Source organism: Perca flavescens, chromosome 1, assembly GCF_004354835.1.
Source record: "Perca flavescens isolate YP-PL-M2 chromosome 1, PFLA_1.0, whole genome shotgun sequence".
Lineage (NCBI taxonomy): Eukaryota > Metazoa > Chordata > Actinopteri > Perciformes > Percidae > Perca > Perca flavescens.
Window position 1 is genome coordinate 2,086,318 of NC_041331.1, and position 19,944 is coordinate 2,106,261.

The following is a 19,944-nucleotide window of genomic DNA, read 5'->3' on the forward strand; positions in this document are numbered from 1 at the left end:
AGACTGATTTGCTCTGGCAGTCATCAAATCGAGACCAAATCGCAGCCTTTGCGATTAGGAAATCGCGTTTTAACATATCGCGATATTATCGCAAATGCAATTAATCGTTCAGCCCTAGTGTGTGTGTGTGAAACAAGGTCCAACCACTCTGTGAATCTTGTTAACCTGTAGCTTCACTTATTGCTGCTGAATTTGCTGCATTTTCCATATTTTTTTTTACTCAATTATCCTTGAGTGTCTGTGTGTTTGTGTTTGTCTGTGTGTGTGTGTGTGTGTGTGTGTGTGTGTGTGTATGTGTGTGTTTGTGTGTAGACTTCAGGTGTTTTTGAACACCTATGGCATTCAGACCCAGACGCCCCAGCAGGTGGAGCCCATCCAGATCTGGCCTCAGAAGGAACTGGTCAAGGTAACACAGGCACACTTTGGTCAAGCATTGGTCAGTCACCAAGTTTACAAGGTGCTTACAGGCAGGGGGAGGCAGGGGGAGCTGAAAAAAATGCATAGCCTGCAGTGAAAATTTAAAACACATTAAACTAATGGAGAAACACAACCTAAAGTCACGCTGCAGTATCCAATCATGTAACTGGCAATCAGACTTTGTCAGCCCGTTTTGGGGTTTTTGTTAGTGAGGTTTCGGGTCAATTGAAACCTCACTGATTGCAGAGATTTTGCCGTGCATGATTAGCTGCAGTGCTTTTGTGCTTGGTGTTAGGGCTGGGCGATATGGTTGAAAACTGTATCACGATATAAGTTTTTCATATCGGTCGATATCGATTATTAATGATATTTTTTATGACCTATTTAAAATAAGGACCAGGAGAAAAATATATTAAATTTAAACATTTTTATTTTAAACTTAACCCTGCTCTGATTATAATCCCCTCAGTTATAAAAGCAGAAATGTCAACACAACCATGGAAAACACTCAAATAATTAAAATGTAAACAAGTCTAAAATTACAATGAACACAATTAACAATTATCTCTTAACATTAAGGTGCAAAATTAAAGAATAAGTAAGAAATGCTTAATAAAGTGTCATAAAATAGTGCAAAGTGTTAGCTAAATATAAGAAACCTGAGAAGGAACTATTTTCTGCAGGTTTAGTGCTAGGTTGGTAACCTGGCTTCTGGACAGTGCTCAGCATGTCTGCCTCCGTTATTTCTTTGTAGCGTTTAGTAAGGTGCTGATGCAGAGTACCTCTCCATGGTGGTCTGCTGCTTGTGCCGTGTTGCAGCTGCAGATGTTGTTGGACGTTGATGGCGAATACGGCTGTGCTCCAAAGTGTGAGCGCGGCTAAAGTGGTAAAACAAGTTTGTGGTCGTACCAGTGTTGGTGGGGACGACGGTCTGACGACATTGGTCTGACTACGGTCAGACTTATAAAATCCCCAAAACTGCCATACTGACTTTTCCTGTTTTATACTGTCTATGGTTTTATCAACGATTTCCTCGCTCGCTGCGGCACTCACTTTCCACTCCACGCCGGTTCTGTTATTGAAGAACACGAGACAGCGATGTGGCACAACCAAACTTGATACTGTTACATGATTGGCTGTTAGAGTGTCACTCCCCACGTTGCTAGGTTGCCAGAGAGTGAGGGCCTTTGTTCATGCAACCAAACTTGATTCACAAACTCTGGTTTCTTCTGATTCGAACGTTTTATCGACCGCATTTTCTATTGATATTGATTATGTGTCTATCGCGATACATATCGTTATCGTTTTATCGCCCAGCCCTACTTGGTGTATTGGCTCATCCTTAACTGGAAAAAGGAAAGTCCTAGTCAGTCCTGTTTACTGTGAACGACTGGATGGAAATTTGAGGGGAGGAAACTGTAAAGGTAAGGTAAAGGTACTTTATTGTCCCATACACATACATGTAGCGAAATTCATTCTCTGCATTTAACCCATCCCTCAAGGGAGCAGTGGGCAGCCAATCACAGCGCCCGGCGACCAACTCCAGATCTGAGCCAGTGCCTTAATCAAGGGCACTGACTGGAGAACCTAGTACATGTTTTTGATGGTGTGGGAAACCGGAGCACCCAGAGGAAACCCACTCAAACATGGGGAGAACGTGCAAACTCCACACAGAAAGGCCCGGAACCACCTAGATTCAAACCCAGAACCTTCTTGCTGTGAGGCCACAGTGCTAACCATTGGGCCACCATGCTGCCTAAAAAGATTATTGATGCCGCTCCACCACCACCACAACTACACAAATCAATATTACAGTTAGCCAGATTACATTTCAGCAGTTAGCTGTCAATATCACGGCAGTTCTAGCTCGATCAGTCCATCTGCTCATCAGTCCATGACTTCCTGCTCTTAAGATTTTCCTCCTGATTGTCCCATCAATCACAGCAAGATTGGTTGAAGTGATTGATCAGTTGAACAGTGATTGCTTATATTGATTCATCAGCATAATGGCGGAGCTGACACTGTGTCAATCTGGTAAATTGCAGATGCGTAGAGCTGAGTGGCTTTCCAAATATGTTCTCGGAAGGGTACGTTAGACAGCTCAATAAGAGATGAAAGACTTGAGGTATTCAGAATGGTTGATTTGGAATCACTTCCATCAATACCTTAACAACTGTTCCACTCCTGCATTTGAATACTTGGAGGTCAAAAGAAGCCAACACATTCTCACTCTCATCACGTCAAAAAGCCTTTGCCTTTGGCGTTTGTTATTGACGGAGAAAGTCTTCTTTACTCACTTTTTGCGTCACTTTTTGATTGGTAAAAGTCCTGTGTCATTTGACCCATCTGCCATCCCAACCAACCTCGTTACGCAGATTTTCATTCTTTCATTCTACTCACTATCCCTTTCCCTCTTAATACTACGTCATCTTACAGCGCCGCGGTCGAGCTGCTGCTCTGCCCGGTGCGTCCCATACAGACACTAAGGGGTGATTTTTGCGTCGGTATCTGATGCTGACAGCCACTGACCAAACGTCCGTATTTGACCGAGTTGGGAGTGGTGAACGGGTTGAAGAAGCAGATGCGTTGCTGCTGAAGACAATAGAAGAAAGAGCTGTAAGCTGCAGTTGGAGGAAAACTTTGAAAACTGAAGAATTAAGAGAAACCGCTGTTTTGAGATAATACATAATGGGTTTTGAATTAGCCTAATAGGTGCGATACGTAATCAAGCTATTAAAGATAAGCAAAAAAACAACCTGCATGTATCTATATTTTGTTCAACAAACATTTCCCACCTTGTCTTCCATTATCTTTGTTGCTTATCAGTCACTTAAGCTTTAGTCTTTTCTCCGCTTCACCTTGTGTCTTTCTCATGTAAACTACACCCATCATGGTCGTCACGAGTGTTGAGTCATAGTCTACTGAAGTAAAAATGATAAGGACTCTTTCTGTTTATGAGAAATGGAACAAAATGTGCATTTTCATTTCAGCAGTAATGCTACTCTTACAAGTCAAACATTAAAGTTCTGTGGCAGCCCAGTTGCATCAGAAAAATGAAATTTGCTACCTAAAACTTTTGAATTCTAAAAATCCCCAATGGCACTTTTTATTATAAGTCATCATTTTGAAGAAAATGGATGGCATTCAGTAGAATTTAATCAAATGTAAATCTACCAGTGAATCTGTTCATTGAATCTAAATCCTTTAAAATCTGAATTTAAAGGTTTACCTTTAAGTAACCAAAGTCATACTGTAAGTAACTTGATATTTAAGAGCTAAAACTCAAAGATTGATATTGATATTGAATATTGAAAAAATGACTTCACTCGGATGGAAGTACTGTCCATCTTTTGTGTGTAAACATTTCAATGAGATGACAGAATACTGGACATCACATCTGTTTGGTTACTTGGTTATTAACAAAATAAAGGTACTCAGTGTCAGGAACTTACAGTCTCCTGAACATTTCATGAGTAACAAGTTCAACACTAGCTGCTATTCCCACCCTGTCTAATCTGCTTCTTTATCTCCAGCAGATTACACCATTTGTTCTGTCATATCTGTGACACCACCCACTCCCTTCCTTCCAACTTCTGTTTCACTCCCCATCACATCTGTCACTCAAACCCTGCTCTCTCCTCTAGATGCTGTCCCTCATCTGCATGTGTGGTGTTTGAAGTCTTCTTTCTCCCCATGGTCTGTCTCTCCTCTGTCATATCCGTCACTCAAACCCCGGTGTCCTCCCCAGCATCTGTCCCTCATCTGTCATGTCTGTTATGTAGTGTCTATTGTCCACGTCACCTTCGATAAACAAACAATTTCTCCTATCGTGTCATCTCTGTGGGCTGTGTTCTTTCCTCCAGGCCTTTTTTCTACTTTCTGCCCCTTCTCTTGCTATATCCGTCACATCCGCGTCTCTAACCCCGTTTCCCCTCTAGGTGCTACATCCTGCCCCGCCCCAGTTATGTCCGTTACACCAAACAACTCTCCCCTCCGGGTCCATCATCTGCCTTTGAACTGTCATACCTGTTGCCTTTTTCCTCCTCTTCCCTCTGCCTCGCTCTGCTGCGTGGTGCTCAGCCTCTCCGATGGATATGCAATTGTGAGTCACAGCGGCCGCTGTGCTGAATATTAAAATCCAAAACCCAAGCCCAGAAAGACGCTTCTTTCTCGACAGAATATGTTTATCTCGGAAGTCATCGCCATCTCCAGTGCTGCGGGCTACATTTGTTCACCTCGCCTCACCTCGTCCCTCGCAGCCTTTTGATTGTGTTGACAGCAGCTGCTTGACAATGGGAAAGTGGCAATTACATTTTGCGACGTGTTATTCCCACCTGTACACCCTAAAGCTTATCCTGTTGCAAATCGCTGCGGCACCCAAAAATAGCCTTCTTTTTAGCTGTTTCTCTCCCAGTTCCATATCTGATTGTCAATGTGGACAACATTTTAGTTTGTCGAAGACTTTCACACATGATGCTGTTCCAAGCAACAGTTGTAGTCATCCAAATAAGGTCCTAAAAAGACACTCTAGACAAAGACTGCAGGTCTTTCAAAGACGTTAAAGGGAAATTCCAGCATTTTACCACCTGGGTCTTCTTCTAATATTTTTGTCAGTTATGACTATTGGTTATAATAACTCAGAGATTAGGAAAATGTGGGGCAGTACAAGACTGCCACAGCTCATAAATAACAGAAATAGTTGTCTCTACACAGAAAGTAGTCCCATCATCACAGTTGTAGCACGATTAGCTACAACTTCACTCTGCCTTAAGTCCAGCTAATATGTGGCTTTAGCAGGCGAAGTTGGCTACATCCACACTTTTTTGTTTTAAAAGTTAACGATCTCCGACCTTATGAGCGCTTTACCGCTTTAGCACCGTTTTCACAACTACTCTCCATCCATACTAATATGCCTATAAACACATACTGCAGACCATTCACATACACTGGGCATGCAAGGCAGTGGTGTGCGATACTGCAAAATTTGGTATTGATACCAAGTAAATACAGGGCCAGTATTGCCAATATGATACCGATATGATACCAATACTTTTTAATAATCAAGGAGGATGCATCATCAAATTGCTAAATCTGAATGAATTTTCATGACCTTGAATGTTTTTGTGATTTTTCCTTTGGATTATTAATAAATTAAAACCCAGGACAGAATTATCATATGCTTGTATAAATTTGTTGTGTTACCACTGTAACTTACAGCCTTTTTTTTTTTTTACAATTGATACAGCTTGTTGTTAATTTTTGGCCTGAAAATCTAGCCACACGGTGCTCCTCTTCCTCTCTGCCATTCTTCTGCTCCGTCTCTGTCCTGCTTGTGTGTATGTGTGCTGCTGGCCGCCACCGGGCCTGGCTGGTTGCGTGCTTGTTTGCCCGGAGCCGCCGAGTCACATGACGGTACAACATCAAATCACAAGAGGGGGAGGAGGAGCAAAGAGTGCCTGCTCAACGCTGTGACAGGAACGGCACTGACACAGACACCGACGGCTAGGTCGCCTCTTTGATGAAACCGCAGAAGTGAACACTGGAGAGAAACTGAAACTAAAGTATCCATCTCATCACACTGGTATTGATCAATATCAATACCAACGTTTGTATCGATATTATCGATATTTGGATCGATCCCCCCACCACTACTGCAAGGGCTGGTGTGTGTGCCGGGAAACAAGAACATGCTACTACTACTGAGTCTAACAAAAGATTGATGATAAAACTAATTTATCATTATTGATGGACATGACATAGAGGCTTAAATCTGTTTATAGCACTATGCCTTAAACATCATTTGTTTCCCTTGCAATTCAAAAATAGGCAACAAAATCAGGAACAGCTATAACTTGGTATCCATGTTGAATTAACCACCTGTAGTCAAGGCTGATGTCTTTTGCTTTCTTCTGGTAAAAGGATCACCTAATAGGGGGTTACCCCTCTGTTGCTTCCCGTTCAGACTTCAAACCAACCCCGGAGATTTCAAACTAAAACAAGGTCAATAGCGTTTCCAAATGTCTCCGTTTTAGGGGCTCGGAAACGCATGAGTCATTAAACAAAATGGCGACTCCACCTCCTTTCTTATTCACTCACTCTATTCTCACTCATAAAACTGAAGTTAGGAGGAGCTGACTAGATAAGAACAGCAGCACTGTTATTATGGTCTAACCAGGTTTCAGTTAAAAACATAAAATCAAGATTGTGCTTAATAATAAAATCATTGATTAAAAATGATTTTCCTGCCAAAGACCTGACGTATAGTAAGGCTAGAGTTAGCATGTTAAAAGAATGATCTGTCTCATCTTTTGGGACAGGCTGTGGCTGACGAGGAATGGATGCTAAATGTGCTAAGTTTGCAGTTAAGTGCTTCTTCTTACTTAGCGGATTCACCATTTTTTTTTCTATTACCTATTACAACATAAATTGAAAAAGAATTTAATACACAGGGCCCGGGCTTGTCCTGGAGAAGAGTCATTAGAGTGCCACTAGGCGTGCAGCCTGGCCTACTATGTCTACAAAAAATATGTATAGTCCAGTGATTTATAAATATCCAGGAGCCGCTGCTCATCGTTTGTCACAGAGGAAAAGCAAGATTAACAGCAGAAATATGTAAGCAGAGGCAGGAGCAAGCAGCAAAGTGTCTGCACTGTAAGAAGCTCAAGCTGTAGCCTTAGTCAAATCAGGTGGGTATCTTCCTTTCAAGTTAGTCTTGTCAGTACACAATTCCTTTTTTATATAATCATCCCTCCACCACAGCTCAGCTAGGAATTGCTGTCCGAAGGAATATTGTTCTAAAATGATTGGAACTTTGGAAGATACCCACTTTGATTTGACTAACGGCGTCTGCAAATGCAAAAGCCATTAGCTTCGCTTGTAGTTTAGAATGCATTTTTCACAGGAGGAGGACTCTGGATTTTGACCCCCCAGTCCTTACGTAGAAATCACTCTAGTAATGAATTGCTTCACAGGAAGAATAATTCAACGAGGATGTGAATATTATTTTAAGAGAAACATGAACAAATGCACCCCTATCCTTTAAAGACATTTTATGGGGCAACCCAGGCACGTTTGTATCATTTCAAGCTGTGTGGCAAGCTGCTGAACCCCTACCTGCACACTAAGTCCCTCTCGATGACAGCATCTGCTGTAAAAGTAAATCTGTTATGTGCATTTTGTGACACCAACAGTTACATTTACACTATTAAGGGCACCAACCCAGCAGCAATAAAAATGTGCAGGAACCTGCTCCTATCTGAGCATTTAAGTTTGAATTAAAAGTTTTGCAGAGATTGTCAGTAAATAGTTGTACATTGTCACACATAGCATCCACTGCAGACGTGTAAAATACAGCTTTCAGATACAGCCTTTTATTATCTCTCCCACCTGCCAGGCTTTCTGTATGTGCTGCGGTCAGTGGAAATGTGAATAGGGGGAATGAAAGGATGCTTTGATAGGCTGCCTGCGTGTTGTCGCTCTTCATTGGTATTCTGCACACAGGAAGTGTTGGATGCAGTGGTTCTTCCTACCTCCCATGGCTTTTCTCCTCCAGGTCTCACCCTTGTTAGGGCAGTGATTTGCAATGCCACTTAATCCTCAATTAACATTTATCGTTCTTTTATATAAAGACTGTACTTTTTCCTCTATTAGTGTAATTTATTTTAATTGGTCCAAGCTTTGCTTCCTCCTTTTGTGTTCACAAATAGTGAGGAAGTACACTGGAGTAGCAGAGCACCACCTTTTGGTTGACGTAGTGAATTGCAGCTGGTTTGAGACAGAAGAATGCGGCATGGAGGGCTTGATAGGCAGATTTCCTGCAGTGCCACTTGAGTGTGTGGGTGTACTGATGCTGTTTCATGATAGGACAGATTGGGAGGTATTTAAATTTAGAATTTATAGGCTGCCACAAAGGCAATAAGTACTGTGGTTTCGCACTCAGCCAGACACATCACAAATGTAATTCACACACACACACACACACACACACAACAGTGCAAACCCTTCAGCTCACACATGCTTGCTCGCACGCACGCACACATGCAGTAACTTGTGTTGAGTGTGCCACACCACTGTGCTCCGAGCAGGCAGAGCCAAGAAATCAATGTCCATCTTCTTTCTCTTTGCATCTTTGAATCAGTGCATTTGACAGCAGGAGGCACAGCGGTAAGAAGCTTTTTATCTGAAGCACCATAGAAATGCTCTGGAAAGTGATAGGCTGGAGCTCATGTGTTCTCCTTGCTGCCATCTCTAACTGCTTTTCAGAGATGGCTGAGGGAGTAGGCCATGACCTTTTCCTCTGCTTTGTTTTGACGACTGGGGAGCCCTTTGGTGAAACAACTGCATAACTAGCTTCACCCTGCAATACAAAAAAACAGTATTATTTCTTCATTCCTCTCATATTTAAGTCAGCAGCAGATGGCATTTTCAACCCACTCCTTGAGTTGGCCATAATTATAGATGTCATTTCAGCCGCCAAAATCAACAAACGTCAGCTAGAATTGAGAAACCCTTCTTTTGTTTACCTGTGTGTGAAATGGAAGTCCTATTTTGTTTCAAAAATGGAAAAATGTGAATGGCATATCTGCCACCGTTATTGTACTGTAAACTGCATATGAGCCATGCTAGAATGGAAAGCACAACAGTTAACAGTGAGGAAGGGGTGTTGGGGCCCAGTGAAGGATCAGTTACCACTAGCTCATTTTTAGAATGGATTTGGCATTTGTAGCAGTGCATAATATGCCAAGTGGCTCACTTGGAAAATATCAAACAGCATGCCGTCGTTTATTTATTATAATGAGGGCTCAGCTAGGTCTCAGTGTCTCCTCTTATGGGCCTCTGCATCTCAGTACAACAGTGCCATCAGCGTTGTTGCCCATGGGTGTGCTGATGGCAGCAAGGGGACCTTTTATTATTGCCATGTCTCATAACTGTTCAGTAGGTGGTTCTGCCATATGGTGGTAATTTCAGTTTATGAGTTGCAACAACGGAACATGTCTCAGTGGAACAGACCGGATGATCGACTTGCACTATTATTACGATATGGACTGGCACTGTGTTGCGTGACATTTCCAGTCAAATGTGATATTTTTACTCTCGCAGGGAAATGTACGGATCAAGATGTAGATTTCAGTTTTCTATGAAATCACATAGGTTAGCAGCAAAGTTTTTTTGCAATGTAAATGTTATGTTTACTGACAAGGTTTTGGTCCATGTCTGTCTGTGAATACGTGTGCGTCTTTCTGCAGGCATACCGTTTCCTTGCCATCAATAAGAAGCTGGGGTTGAGTGGGCGTCCAGAGAGGCCAGTGGGCTGCATCGGCACATGCAAGGTATATTGCTTTGCAAACACACCAGTACACACATGTACATACCGCTACATGGACACACATGCAGTCGATCTGCATACATTTCCCGGAGCTCCGAGGAGTCGAGTACAGCTCAAAAATCGAACATAGACACGGAAAATATTCAGTTCCAAGAGTTTTTCTCTTCGTCAAACATACATAATGCATCAGTGAATGTTGAATAGATTTTACTTATTCTTAATGCATTTTAATATGCTAAGCTGCTGTCAGGCAGTCTCTGTGTGTGTGTCCGTGTGTGTACATATTATGTGGTTGTGTGTGTGTGTGTGTGTGGGTGTGCTGATGTTATTTGCCGTTTCTCCCAAATGAAGGTCACCAAATAAGTTGAGCCATAGCAGCTTTCTCAAACAAAGACATTGCCTAACAAATGAATCGTGGCTCCCAATGCATTGCTAAGACAATATTATAATGGAACATTTATGTGGAAGATGGCAGACTGCCAGAGGGCGTTATCATCATTACTGTGTGTGTGTGTGTGTGTGTGTGTGTGTGTTTGCCCCTGTGACAATCTGTATGCGTGAAAAGGGGGCTTTATACAGTTGTGTGTATTATACTGTGTGTGTGTGTGTGTGTGTGTGAGTGGTTGTATAGCTTCTGTGTGTCCCCTCTATCTTAGGATTGATGGCTTGTTTTATGGGCTGCCCAGAATAATGTATACGTGGCTACTTGTGAGCCATCCGTCTTCTAATGCAATAGTGTGTGTATGTGTGTGTTCGTGTCCCTCCAGATTTATCGTATCCTGGGCAAGACGGTGGTGTGCTACCCAATAGTGTTTGATCTAAGTGACTTTTACTTGTCCCAAGATGTCATGCTGCTGATTGATGACATTAAGGTAAGCCAGGGTCACACTTGCAGAGCTTACCGTTGCCACGACTCCACAGCAAACCACTTATGTGCTCCAAGAACTTACATAACAGAGATATACTGAGTTTGTGTGATCTATAGAGATTCACCCTGACATTTGTATACTCATTTTACGTGTCCTCACAGAAAGGGCACATACTAGAGTCATAGCCTACCTGATACCAGACATCTGAGCTCTTAACCAGCAGCTTTCCACCTGAATTAGACCACATATTGTACTGTACCTCACATTGTAACAGTTTTGCCTCCTGCTGCTCGTTTGAGCAGGAAACTGTCCCATGTTTACCACGTGTACCTTCATTACATTCATTAAAAAGTAGCAGTACTCTGTTATAAGTAATGGTACGTGGTCAGAAATGAATAGTTCCTGAAAATACGGGCCCAATTCAAGCACCGCATTTATTGATTGATGATAGGCAAGGCAAGGCAGCTTTATTTGTAGAGCACATTTCAGCAACAGGGCAATTCAAAGTGCTTTAAATAAAACATTAAAGAGCAGTTAGAAAACAATTAAAAAACAATAATAAACAAATTAAAAACATTAAAAGACAAGAATAAAATTGATAGTGCAGTATAAGAATAAAAGTTACAGTGCAGTATAAGAAATTAAAGTTAATAAAATAGATTATTTAAAGAAAAGCAACATCAAAAAGATAGGTCTTTAGCTTAGATTTAAAAGAACTGAGAGTTGCAGCGGACCTACAGGTTTCTGGGAGTTTGTTCCAGATATGTGGAGCATAAACACTGAATGCTGCTTCCCCCTGTTTAGTTCTGACTCTGGGGACAACAAGTAGACCTGTCCCAGACCACCTGAGAGGTCGGGGGGGGTCATAATGTAGTAGCAGATCAGAAATGTATTTTGGCCCTAAACCGTTTAGTGATTTATAAACCAGTAAAAGTATTTTGAAATCAATTCTTTGAGGCACTGGAAGCCAGTGTAGAGACTTCAGTACTGGAGTGAAGTGATGTGATAGAGTTTGCTTATATGTGTGTTAATTTTTGTCACTAATTGATATCCTCTAATAGCTTCCATGAAGAAGGTCTAAAAAAAAGCCAAACCTTCAGCTGCTGAGCGTTCTGATAACCTAGAGGTCTAAGTTGCATACCATATATTCCTGATGCCTCCGGCAACATTTTCATGTTGGGTCAGATCACCTATATATGTACAGTATAGGTATGGTTGATCCTTGTGGATAACTGGCATTGCTGCAGCAAAGGTAATAAAATATGGAGGGCCAAACAGAAACAAAACATACAGATTTCAAATTTGATTTGATTCGATTTTTCAGCTGACTGTGAAATCAGTCAAGAATGGCCGCATTTGTATTCCAAATGTAACACCAATTAAATTCCAGTTTAGTTTAAACTTTGAACATAAATTAATTTTTTATATTACAAACTTTGATCAGTTTGACAGTGGGGGTGGCACTGATTCAGTTTTTGCTCAGAAACCGTGGAAGCTGGACTCTTTGAACCATGCCTCAGCCAATCACACATGATGTGTGTGTGTGTGTGTGTGTGTGTGTGTGTGTGTGTGTGTGTGTGTGTGTGTGTGTGTGTGTGTGTGTGTGTGTGTGTGTGTGTGTGTGTGTGTGTGTGTGTGCAGAACGCCCTGCAGTTCATCAAACAGTGCTGGAAGATGCAGGGACGTCCTCTCTTCCTGGTTCTCATTCGCGAGGATAACATCAAGTAATATACACACTCCATAATAGCTCCTTTATATGTTTTTTCTGTCTTCCTGTCCTCTGATAGCTTTCTTACAGCACTCTTCATCCTCCTATCTCCCCATACATCACCCTCTATCTGTCTTTTTCTGTCTGATACTGGCTCGAGCTCGCAACAAAATGTCTTTACAGGCACAATGCAGTTTGGTTCATTTTTTTTTTTATCCGACATGTCGCTTTCCCTCCCGCTCTACCTCTCCTCCTTCTTAAGCGAACTATTTATCTTTATTGCAGTAAAGGTGCAACTGTATTTGCTTGCTGATTGGGTGATAATGTTTCTCATTTGTATCACTATAGCCTGACTGGTGGGCTGATTACAGCAGTATTGACCATTATCCAGAAAGCCATATGTCAAATGTGATACAAACGCTTAAACAGCCACACTGCAGCATCTGGAACAAGTCAATGGGCTCTCAAAGAAGCAACTCAATAGTCATTAGTTTGTTATTGATTGGGATGATGACCTGTATAGAAGGCGACAGCAGACCGAATAAAGCTTCGGCTGTGATGATTTCATACTGATGATATGTTTAATACATGTGATCTGCATGGAATACAAATATGTTTTGACTCCGAATGGGACAGATTTACTCTACTGTGCAATGTAGGAGAAGAAAAAAACAGAGTCATTCTAACCTTCCTGTCTCGGCAGGGGGAGCCGCTTCAACCCAGTCCTGGACATGCTGGCCTCGTTCAAGAAAGGCAACATCGGAGGGGTCAAAGTTCATGTCGACAGACTTCAGGTTTGTGGATCCCGTTAAAATGGACTTGTTCATTCTTGTATTGATTCTTTCAGTTGGTCATTCTTAGCCACACTTTATTTTAGGGATGCAAATTTCAGGGAATTTACTCAATGGATTGTTGGACATGTTAACAATCAAACGTTAGCTAATTGTTGATGAAATGAAACAATGAGAAGTGTACGTTTTCCATAATAACAGCATTTCTTTTTTTAAATACTAGCGTGGCCCATAAGTGCCTCAAATTCCAATGGAATTAGGTATTTGAGCAATAAAATAAACATTATTATAATTACAATAGAAAAATATCCGTATTTTACAAATGGCTTGACAAGTTAAAAATATTAGCTATAGAAAATATTGCTGCACAAATTCGAGGACATAAATAAGATGAGACTGGACATTATGGGCATTGCTAACATTTTTGAATTAAGTCTAACAGATTTCTTTTGAATCATTAAAAAAGGCTGTAGCTGTTACCAAAGAAGCATGAAGTAGGTTACACAGATCTCTCAACAACAGATTACAGTTTAACTGATTTTATTTAGGATAGTAGGCATACCTTAGCTCCGTGATAGGGGTTAGCCGAGCACTGTTTGTTCACTTAAGTAGTCGCCCAACAGCTGAGAACACCTGCTCAGGAGGGACAGATGTCCCAGGTCAGGTGATTGGTTGGCGTTTCATGGTCTTTAGCATCTGCGCTCTTGAAGTCTCCGCACCGTCATTGCAGCCGGGGAATGACTGTAACAGCACTGTAGCGGCACTTTCTACCTATATTTAGAGTATATTTGTGACATCACAACCATACAGAAGTCCTGACGGCTCGTTTCAAGGCACAGTTTCTAAATACGGGCTGTGTGCATTTCTCTGTGGATTGAGCCATTTGATACTTTCACAGTATTTATATAGCATCTCGACCTGCTAACAAAATCTCACTTTTTACAATATGGGAGCTTTAATGTATATTTCATATCCACAGCCAGTGCATTTCTTCTTTTTTATGATGAACAAAGCAGGGGTCAGTGGTCCATTTCACTCACACACACACACACACACACACACACACACACACACACATTTTATTGGGAGGATCAGTGGTGTGTTAGGTCTTGACTTTGTGAAGATTCCAATCAAAACAAGTTGACTACTGAATCATCCATCCATCCATCCATCCATCTTCATCCGCTTATCCGGTGTCGGGTCGCGGGGGGAGCAGCTCCAGCAGGGGACCACAAACTTCCCTTTCCCGAGCAACATTAACCAGCTCCGACTGGGGGATCCCGAGGCGTTCCCAGGCCAGGTTGGAGATATATCCCTCCACCTAGTCCTGGGTCTTCCCCGAGGCCTCCTCCCAGCTGGACGTGCCTGGAACACCTCCCTAGGGAGGCGCCCAGGGGGCATCCTTACCAGATGCCCGAACCACCTCAACTGGCTCCTTTCGATGCAAAGGAGCAGCGGCTCTACTCCGAGCTCCTCACGGATGACTGAGCTTCTCACCCTATCTCTAAGGGAGACGCCAGCCACCCTCCTGAGGAAACCCATTTCGGCCGCTTGTACCCTGGATCTCGTTCTTTCGGTCATGACCCAGCCTTCATGACCATAGGTGAGGGTAGGAACGAAAACTGACCGGTAGATCGAGAGCTTTGCCTTCTGGCTCAGCTCTCTTTTCGTCCTGGCGGTGCGATAGATTGAATGCAATACCGCACCCGCTGCACCGATTCTCCGACCAATCTCCCGCTCCATTGTCCCCTCACTCGCGAACAAAACCCCAAGGTACTTGAACTCCTTCACTTGGGGTAAGGACTCATACCCTACCTGGAGAAGGCATTCCATCGGTTTCCTGCTGAGAACCATGGCCTCCAATTTAGAGGTGCTGATCCTCATCCCAACCGCTTCACACTCGGTTGCGAACCGATCCAGTGAGTGCTGAAGGTCACAGGCCGATGATGCCATCAGGACCACATCATCTGCAAAGAGCAGCGATGAGATCCCAGGCCACCAAACTGCAACCCCTCTCCACCCCAACTACGCCTCGATATCCTGCCAATAAATATTACAAACAGGATTGGTGACAAAGCGCAGCCCTGGCGGAGGCCAACCCTCACCTGAAACGAGTCCGACTTACTGCCGAGAACCCGGACACAGCTCTCACTTTGGTCATACAGAGATTGGATGGCCCCATACTCCCGCAGCACCTCCCACAGTATCTCCCGGGGGACCCGGTCATACGCCTTCTCCAAATCCACAAAACACATGTAGACCAGTTGGGCATACTCCCAGGCTCCCTCCAGGATCCTTGCGAGAGTGAAGAGCTGGTCCGTTGTTCCACGACCAGGACGGAATCCGCATTGTTCCTCCTCAACCCGAGGTTCGACTATCGGCCGAACCCTCCTTTCCAGCACCTTGGAGTAGACTTTACCAGGGAGGCTGAGAAGTGTGATACCCCTGTAATTGGCACACACCCTCTGGTCCCCCTTTTTAAAAAGGGGAACCACCACCCCAGTCTGCCACTCCTTTGGCACCGTCCCAGACTTCCACGCAATGTTGAAGAGGCGTGTCAACCAGCACAGCCCCTCCACACCCAGAGCCTTGAGCATTTCTGGACGGATCTCATCAATCCCCGGGGCTTTGCCACTGTGGAGTTGTTTGACTACATCAGTGACTTCCGCCTGGGAAATCGACGACAATCCCCCATTATCCTCCAGCTCTGCCTCTAACATAGATGGCGTATTAGTCGGATTCAGGAGTTCCTCAAAGTGCTCCTTCCACCGCCCTATTACCTCCTCAGTTGAGGTCAACAGTGTCCCATCCTTACTGTACACAGCTTGGATGGTTCCCCGCTTCCCCCTCCTGAGGTGGCGAACAGTTTTCCAGAAGCACTTTGGTGCCGACCAAAAGTCCTTCTCCATGTCTTCTCCAAACTTCTCCCACGCCCGCTGCTTTGCCTCTTTCACGGCAGAGGCTGCAGCCCTTCGGGCCCCTCGGTACCCTGCAACTGCCTCCGGAGTCCTCCGGGATAACATATCCCGGAAAGACTCCTTTTTCAGTCGGACGGCTTACCTGACCACCGGTGTCCACCACGGTGTTCGTGGGTTACCGCCACTTGAGGCACCTAAGACCCTAAGACCACAGCTCCTCGCCGCAGCTTCAGCAATGGAAACTTTGAACATTGTCCACTCGGACTCAATGCCCCCGGCCTCCACAGGGATGCACGAAAAGCTCCGCCGGAGGTGTGAGTTGAAAGTCTGTCGGACAGGGGCCTCCTCCAGACGTTCCCAATTTCCCCGCACTACACGTTTGGGCTTACCAGGTCTGTCCAGAGTCTTCCCCCACCCCCTGAACCAACTCACCACCAGATGGTGATCGGTTGACAGCTCTGCCCCTCTCTTCACCCGAGTGTCCAAAACATACGGCCTCAGATCAGATGAAACGATTATGAAATCGATCATTGACCTTCGGCCTAGGGTGCTCTGGTACCAGGTACACTACTGAATCAATGTTACCATATTGTGAATGGTGTTCATAAAGGCGACTCTCGGGGGGGCTCAGTTACAACAGATATTACAGCCATCTCTGAAATAAACAGTGACTTGATATTGCAGATGTTTCTATAAATTGTGTTGCAGGGTTTTATCTCTTGGTTCTGGAAACCAACATAAAGTTTCCCAGCCGTTAATCTGAATGCCCTCCGTATTCCAACAGCAGTACCCGTCTTTATCTGTGATTTGACCTTGGTCTGTCAGATTCAATTTTGGCTATGTGTAATGTGAAAGGTGTCGTTCATAGTGTCAAAAGCCCAAAGAATAATTACCCGACTCTGCAGTTCCCCTCAGCTCTGAGGAGTATTTGAGCATCTTTTTACTTCCTGTTTTGGTTTTACCAACTTCGCAACGTTACCGTTTGGTTCAGTCTCACCATCTCATGTACCGCATTTCCAGCAGCAGCAGGAGGCAGCTTTTCTCAGCGAAAAGGTTTAAAAACTCATTGCACGCTACCGGCTCAGTACCAAATGACAGAAAAAGTTAGCCACTTGCTGATGAATGTAGTGAAGCTTTTAGCAGCTACTGTAAAGAGCCGGATATAGTTGGTGGAGACCAAAAACAGAACTAAAAAGAGTGAATATTAGACTTACATTCATCAGGTAGACACAAACAAAACTCTAAATGAATGCTAATGTTTCTTTGTATCTACTAGATGAGCAAATAAGCAACTGTTTGCTAGAGAGTCCCTCATATAAAAGGTGATAATATGTCAGGGTTATATTGTTTGTTGAAAACAGCTTGTTTTTACTGCCCCCAAGTGGTCAACAATCTTTTAATGCGGGTTTAAACAAAGTTTACTCGTACATCTTTAATCTGTTTGAACAGTAACAAATCATATTTATTGACATAGTCCCTTTGATTCATTGGAGCATTGCAACCACATGCTTTGTTTTGCTGAATGGCTTGTTCATGTCATATCTAAGGACATCAGCAGTATTCATGAATTTATATTAGCCATGAACATTTTACTGCAGATAATTATTAATTTTCATGGCAGAATCGGACTGCATTTATTGAAGTTGCAGGATTTTGAACACAATCGAGCAAAAAAAAAAATGGGGCCAAGGAATTATTTCCACATTTAACTTTAACCAACTGCTTTGTCAAACTTATGACAGCTTTTCCAACCCTAACTTCTCTCCTACTGTGTCTGTGGAGTTCAGCAGAGACTTCCTCATACCATTCTTCTTTTTTTTGCTCTAAAGTTCCTTCCCGTTGCCTATTTGCTATTCACTTCACAGCGAACTCCTACCGCTTTGAAACACTTGTTATGGGGAGCAGGATTGCTTTTCTCCTGCACCTCTTATTTTTGTTTTGTGGTCAACTTCAGTTCGAATGGCTAATATCACATTTGTACCACAAGTCCTATTGAACTGCTTTGCTTTTAAAACACCAACTTTTACTTTTACCCTTTAAGACACTAACTTGTTACAGCTCCCGTAAACATTTGTAAATTTGAAACCGTGAACTGAGTTCACACCTTAGTACTCCATGTGTCCTTTGTTATGAACTGTATTATTCAAACAGTTGTTTTGTACGCTGACTCCCCCGGCAAACCTCCTCTCAGGAATTTATACAGCTGTGTTTACTCACCTCCTGTATTTATGGGCTCCTAAATGTGCCTCTAGAGTATGATATCTGTGCAATCTTTTGCATATAGATATCAATTTTTTCTCATCAACCTTTTAGACGCTGATATCTGGAGCAGTGGTGGAGCAGTTGGACTTCCTGCGTGTCAACGAGGCAGAGTAAGAGTTTTCTCTAACCTTCATGCTTGATTTGTCCTATATTTCACAAAGCTCATTAATTAAAAAAATAATGAAATAGAAAAAGCTCACTACTTTCCCTGACAAATAGAACAACTCATTTGTGTTGTCAGATAGGATATGTATACAATCTGTTGATTATTTTGTAGTTAAACTACAGTATAACTGACATTGAGACTCAATTTTAAATGTTTTTATGATCAATAAATCAATTTAGTGTAAAATAACAGAATGTCAAAGGAATGATGCCTGCAGTATCTTGTTTGTTGCTTAAATTCTGAAAATGTTCAAATTAGAAAAAGCAGTGCAACAACTGCATATGGAGCTACTGTCTACTTACAAATAGTGTGTGTGTGTGTGTGTGTGCGTGTGTGGGCGTGTGCGTGCGTGTATGCGTGCGTGTATGCGTGCATGCGTGTTTGTGTATGCGTGTGTGTGCGTGCGTGCGTGCGTAGGATCCCGGAGTTTAAGAGCTTTGAGGAGCTGGAGCTGCCGAAGCACTCCAAGGTAAAGAGACAGACGAGCACGCCCAACGCCTCCGACCTGGAGCAGCAGCCAGAGATCAATGTGGACGAGTGGCTGCAGAAGCCCACCAATGAGATCATCCAGAAGTTCCACGTGAGTAGAAGTGCCCGCAAATAAAAACACATTTACAAAAAACAAGTTCCATTCACAACAGAACTACAGTATTCTGTAAGCATTATATTAAAACTATCATACTAATCAAATGGTAATATTTAAACTAAACATAACTAATGATCCCATACATTAAGGAAGCCCATTTTCCAACAATAACCAAAACGATTGCAAGGTGTAACTGTTGCTGTTGTAGCAGCAGTAACTTCTTTAACAAAGCTTGCAGAAGCAGAAAAACCTACCTGTGTAAATCTTGACCAGCGTTCCCTAGGGCTTGGCCATGTATTTATAATGCATTACAAGAAATACATGCTGGTAGTGTTTGCAAGGATAAGCTGGTTAAGAATCATGTCCTTGTCACCGCACTTGTCAGAGTGGCAGGTGAAAAGAAGCGTCTGGCAACTGCATGCGTATTAGAGGAGACACTTAACTGTCTGCAGCCATCCGCAGGTAAACAGTGGGAGTTATCTGGGATAAGGACTGCAGCCTGGGAAATCCTCCATTCAACACCGTCGAGAAAATGCTCAAACAGGCTGCAGTCCTGGCAGAAAATCTCAACTTCAGTCAGATTGTACTTATTTTATGCATTTGTTAATAATTTTAATGTGAAACAAAAATGATCTTCATATTACTTAAACCATATTCTTATTAATTAGCCCAACCCCAGGTTTGTTTTCAATAGGGATAAACCAATCTCAAATCCACTTCAAACTAGTCCACCTGCCTCCTCTTCAGAGAATGTGAACGGTTTGCCTCATCATTATACTCTGTGTCCTGATTGGTCCCTCCCTGTTGACTCATTGACATACCCCGCTCCTGCCAAAGCTCCCTTGGCCACCTGTCTCCTGTTTCTTTCTAACATCTTATAAATATGTTCAAACATTGTTCCT

The 19,944-nt window shown here is 43.0% G+C and overlaps 1 protein-coding gene across 3 annotated transcripts in view; it reads left to right on the top strand.

The window, feature by feature from the left end:
• The window catches only part of phkb (phosphorylase kinase, beta), a 125,394-nt gene that overhangs the window by 88,384 nt on the left and 17,066 nt on the right, over positions 1 to 19,944 (top strand). For all 3 annotated transcript variants that reach the window (XM_028577266.1, XM_028577276.1, XM_028577284.1), the window contains exons 17-23: positions 313 to 406; positions 9,663 to 9,746; positions 10,510 to 10,614; positions 12,253 to 12,335; positions 13,023 to 13,113; positions 18,342 to 18,400; positions 18,874 to 19,036. In XM_028577266.1, the coding sequence (XP_028433067.1) occupies positions 313 to 406; positions 9,663 to 9,746; positions 10,510 to 10,614; positions 12,253 to 12,335; positions 13,023 to 13,113; positions 18,342 to 18,400; positions 18,874 to 19,036 (679 nt within the window). The remainder of the gene's footprint in view (positions 1 to 312; positions 407 to 9,662; positions 9,747 to 10,509; positions 10,615 to 12,252; positions 12,336 to 13,022; positions 13,114 to 18,341; positions 18,401 to 18,873; positions 19,037 to 19,944) is intronic.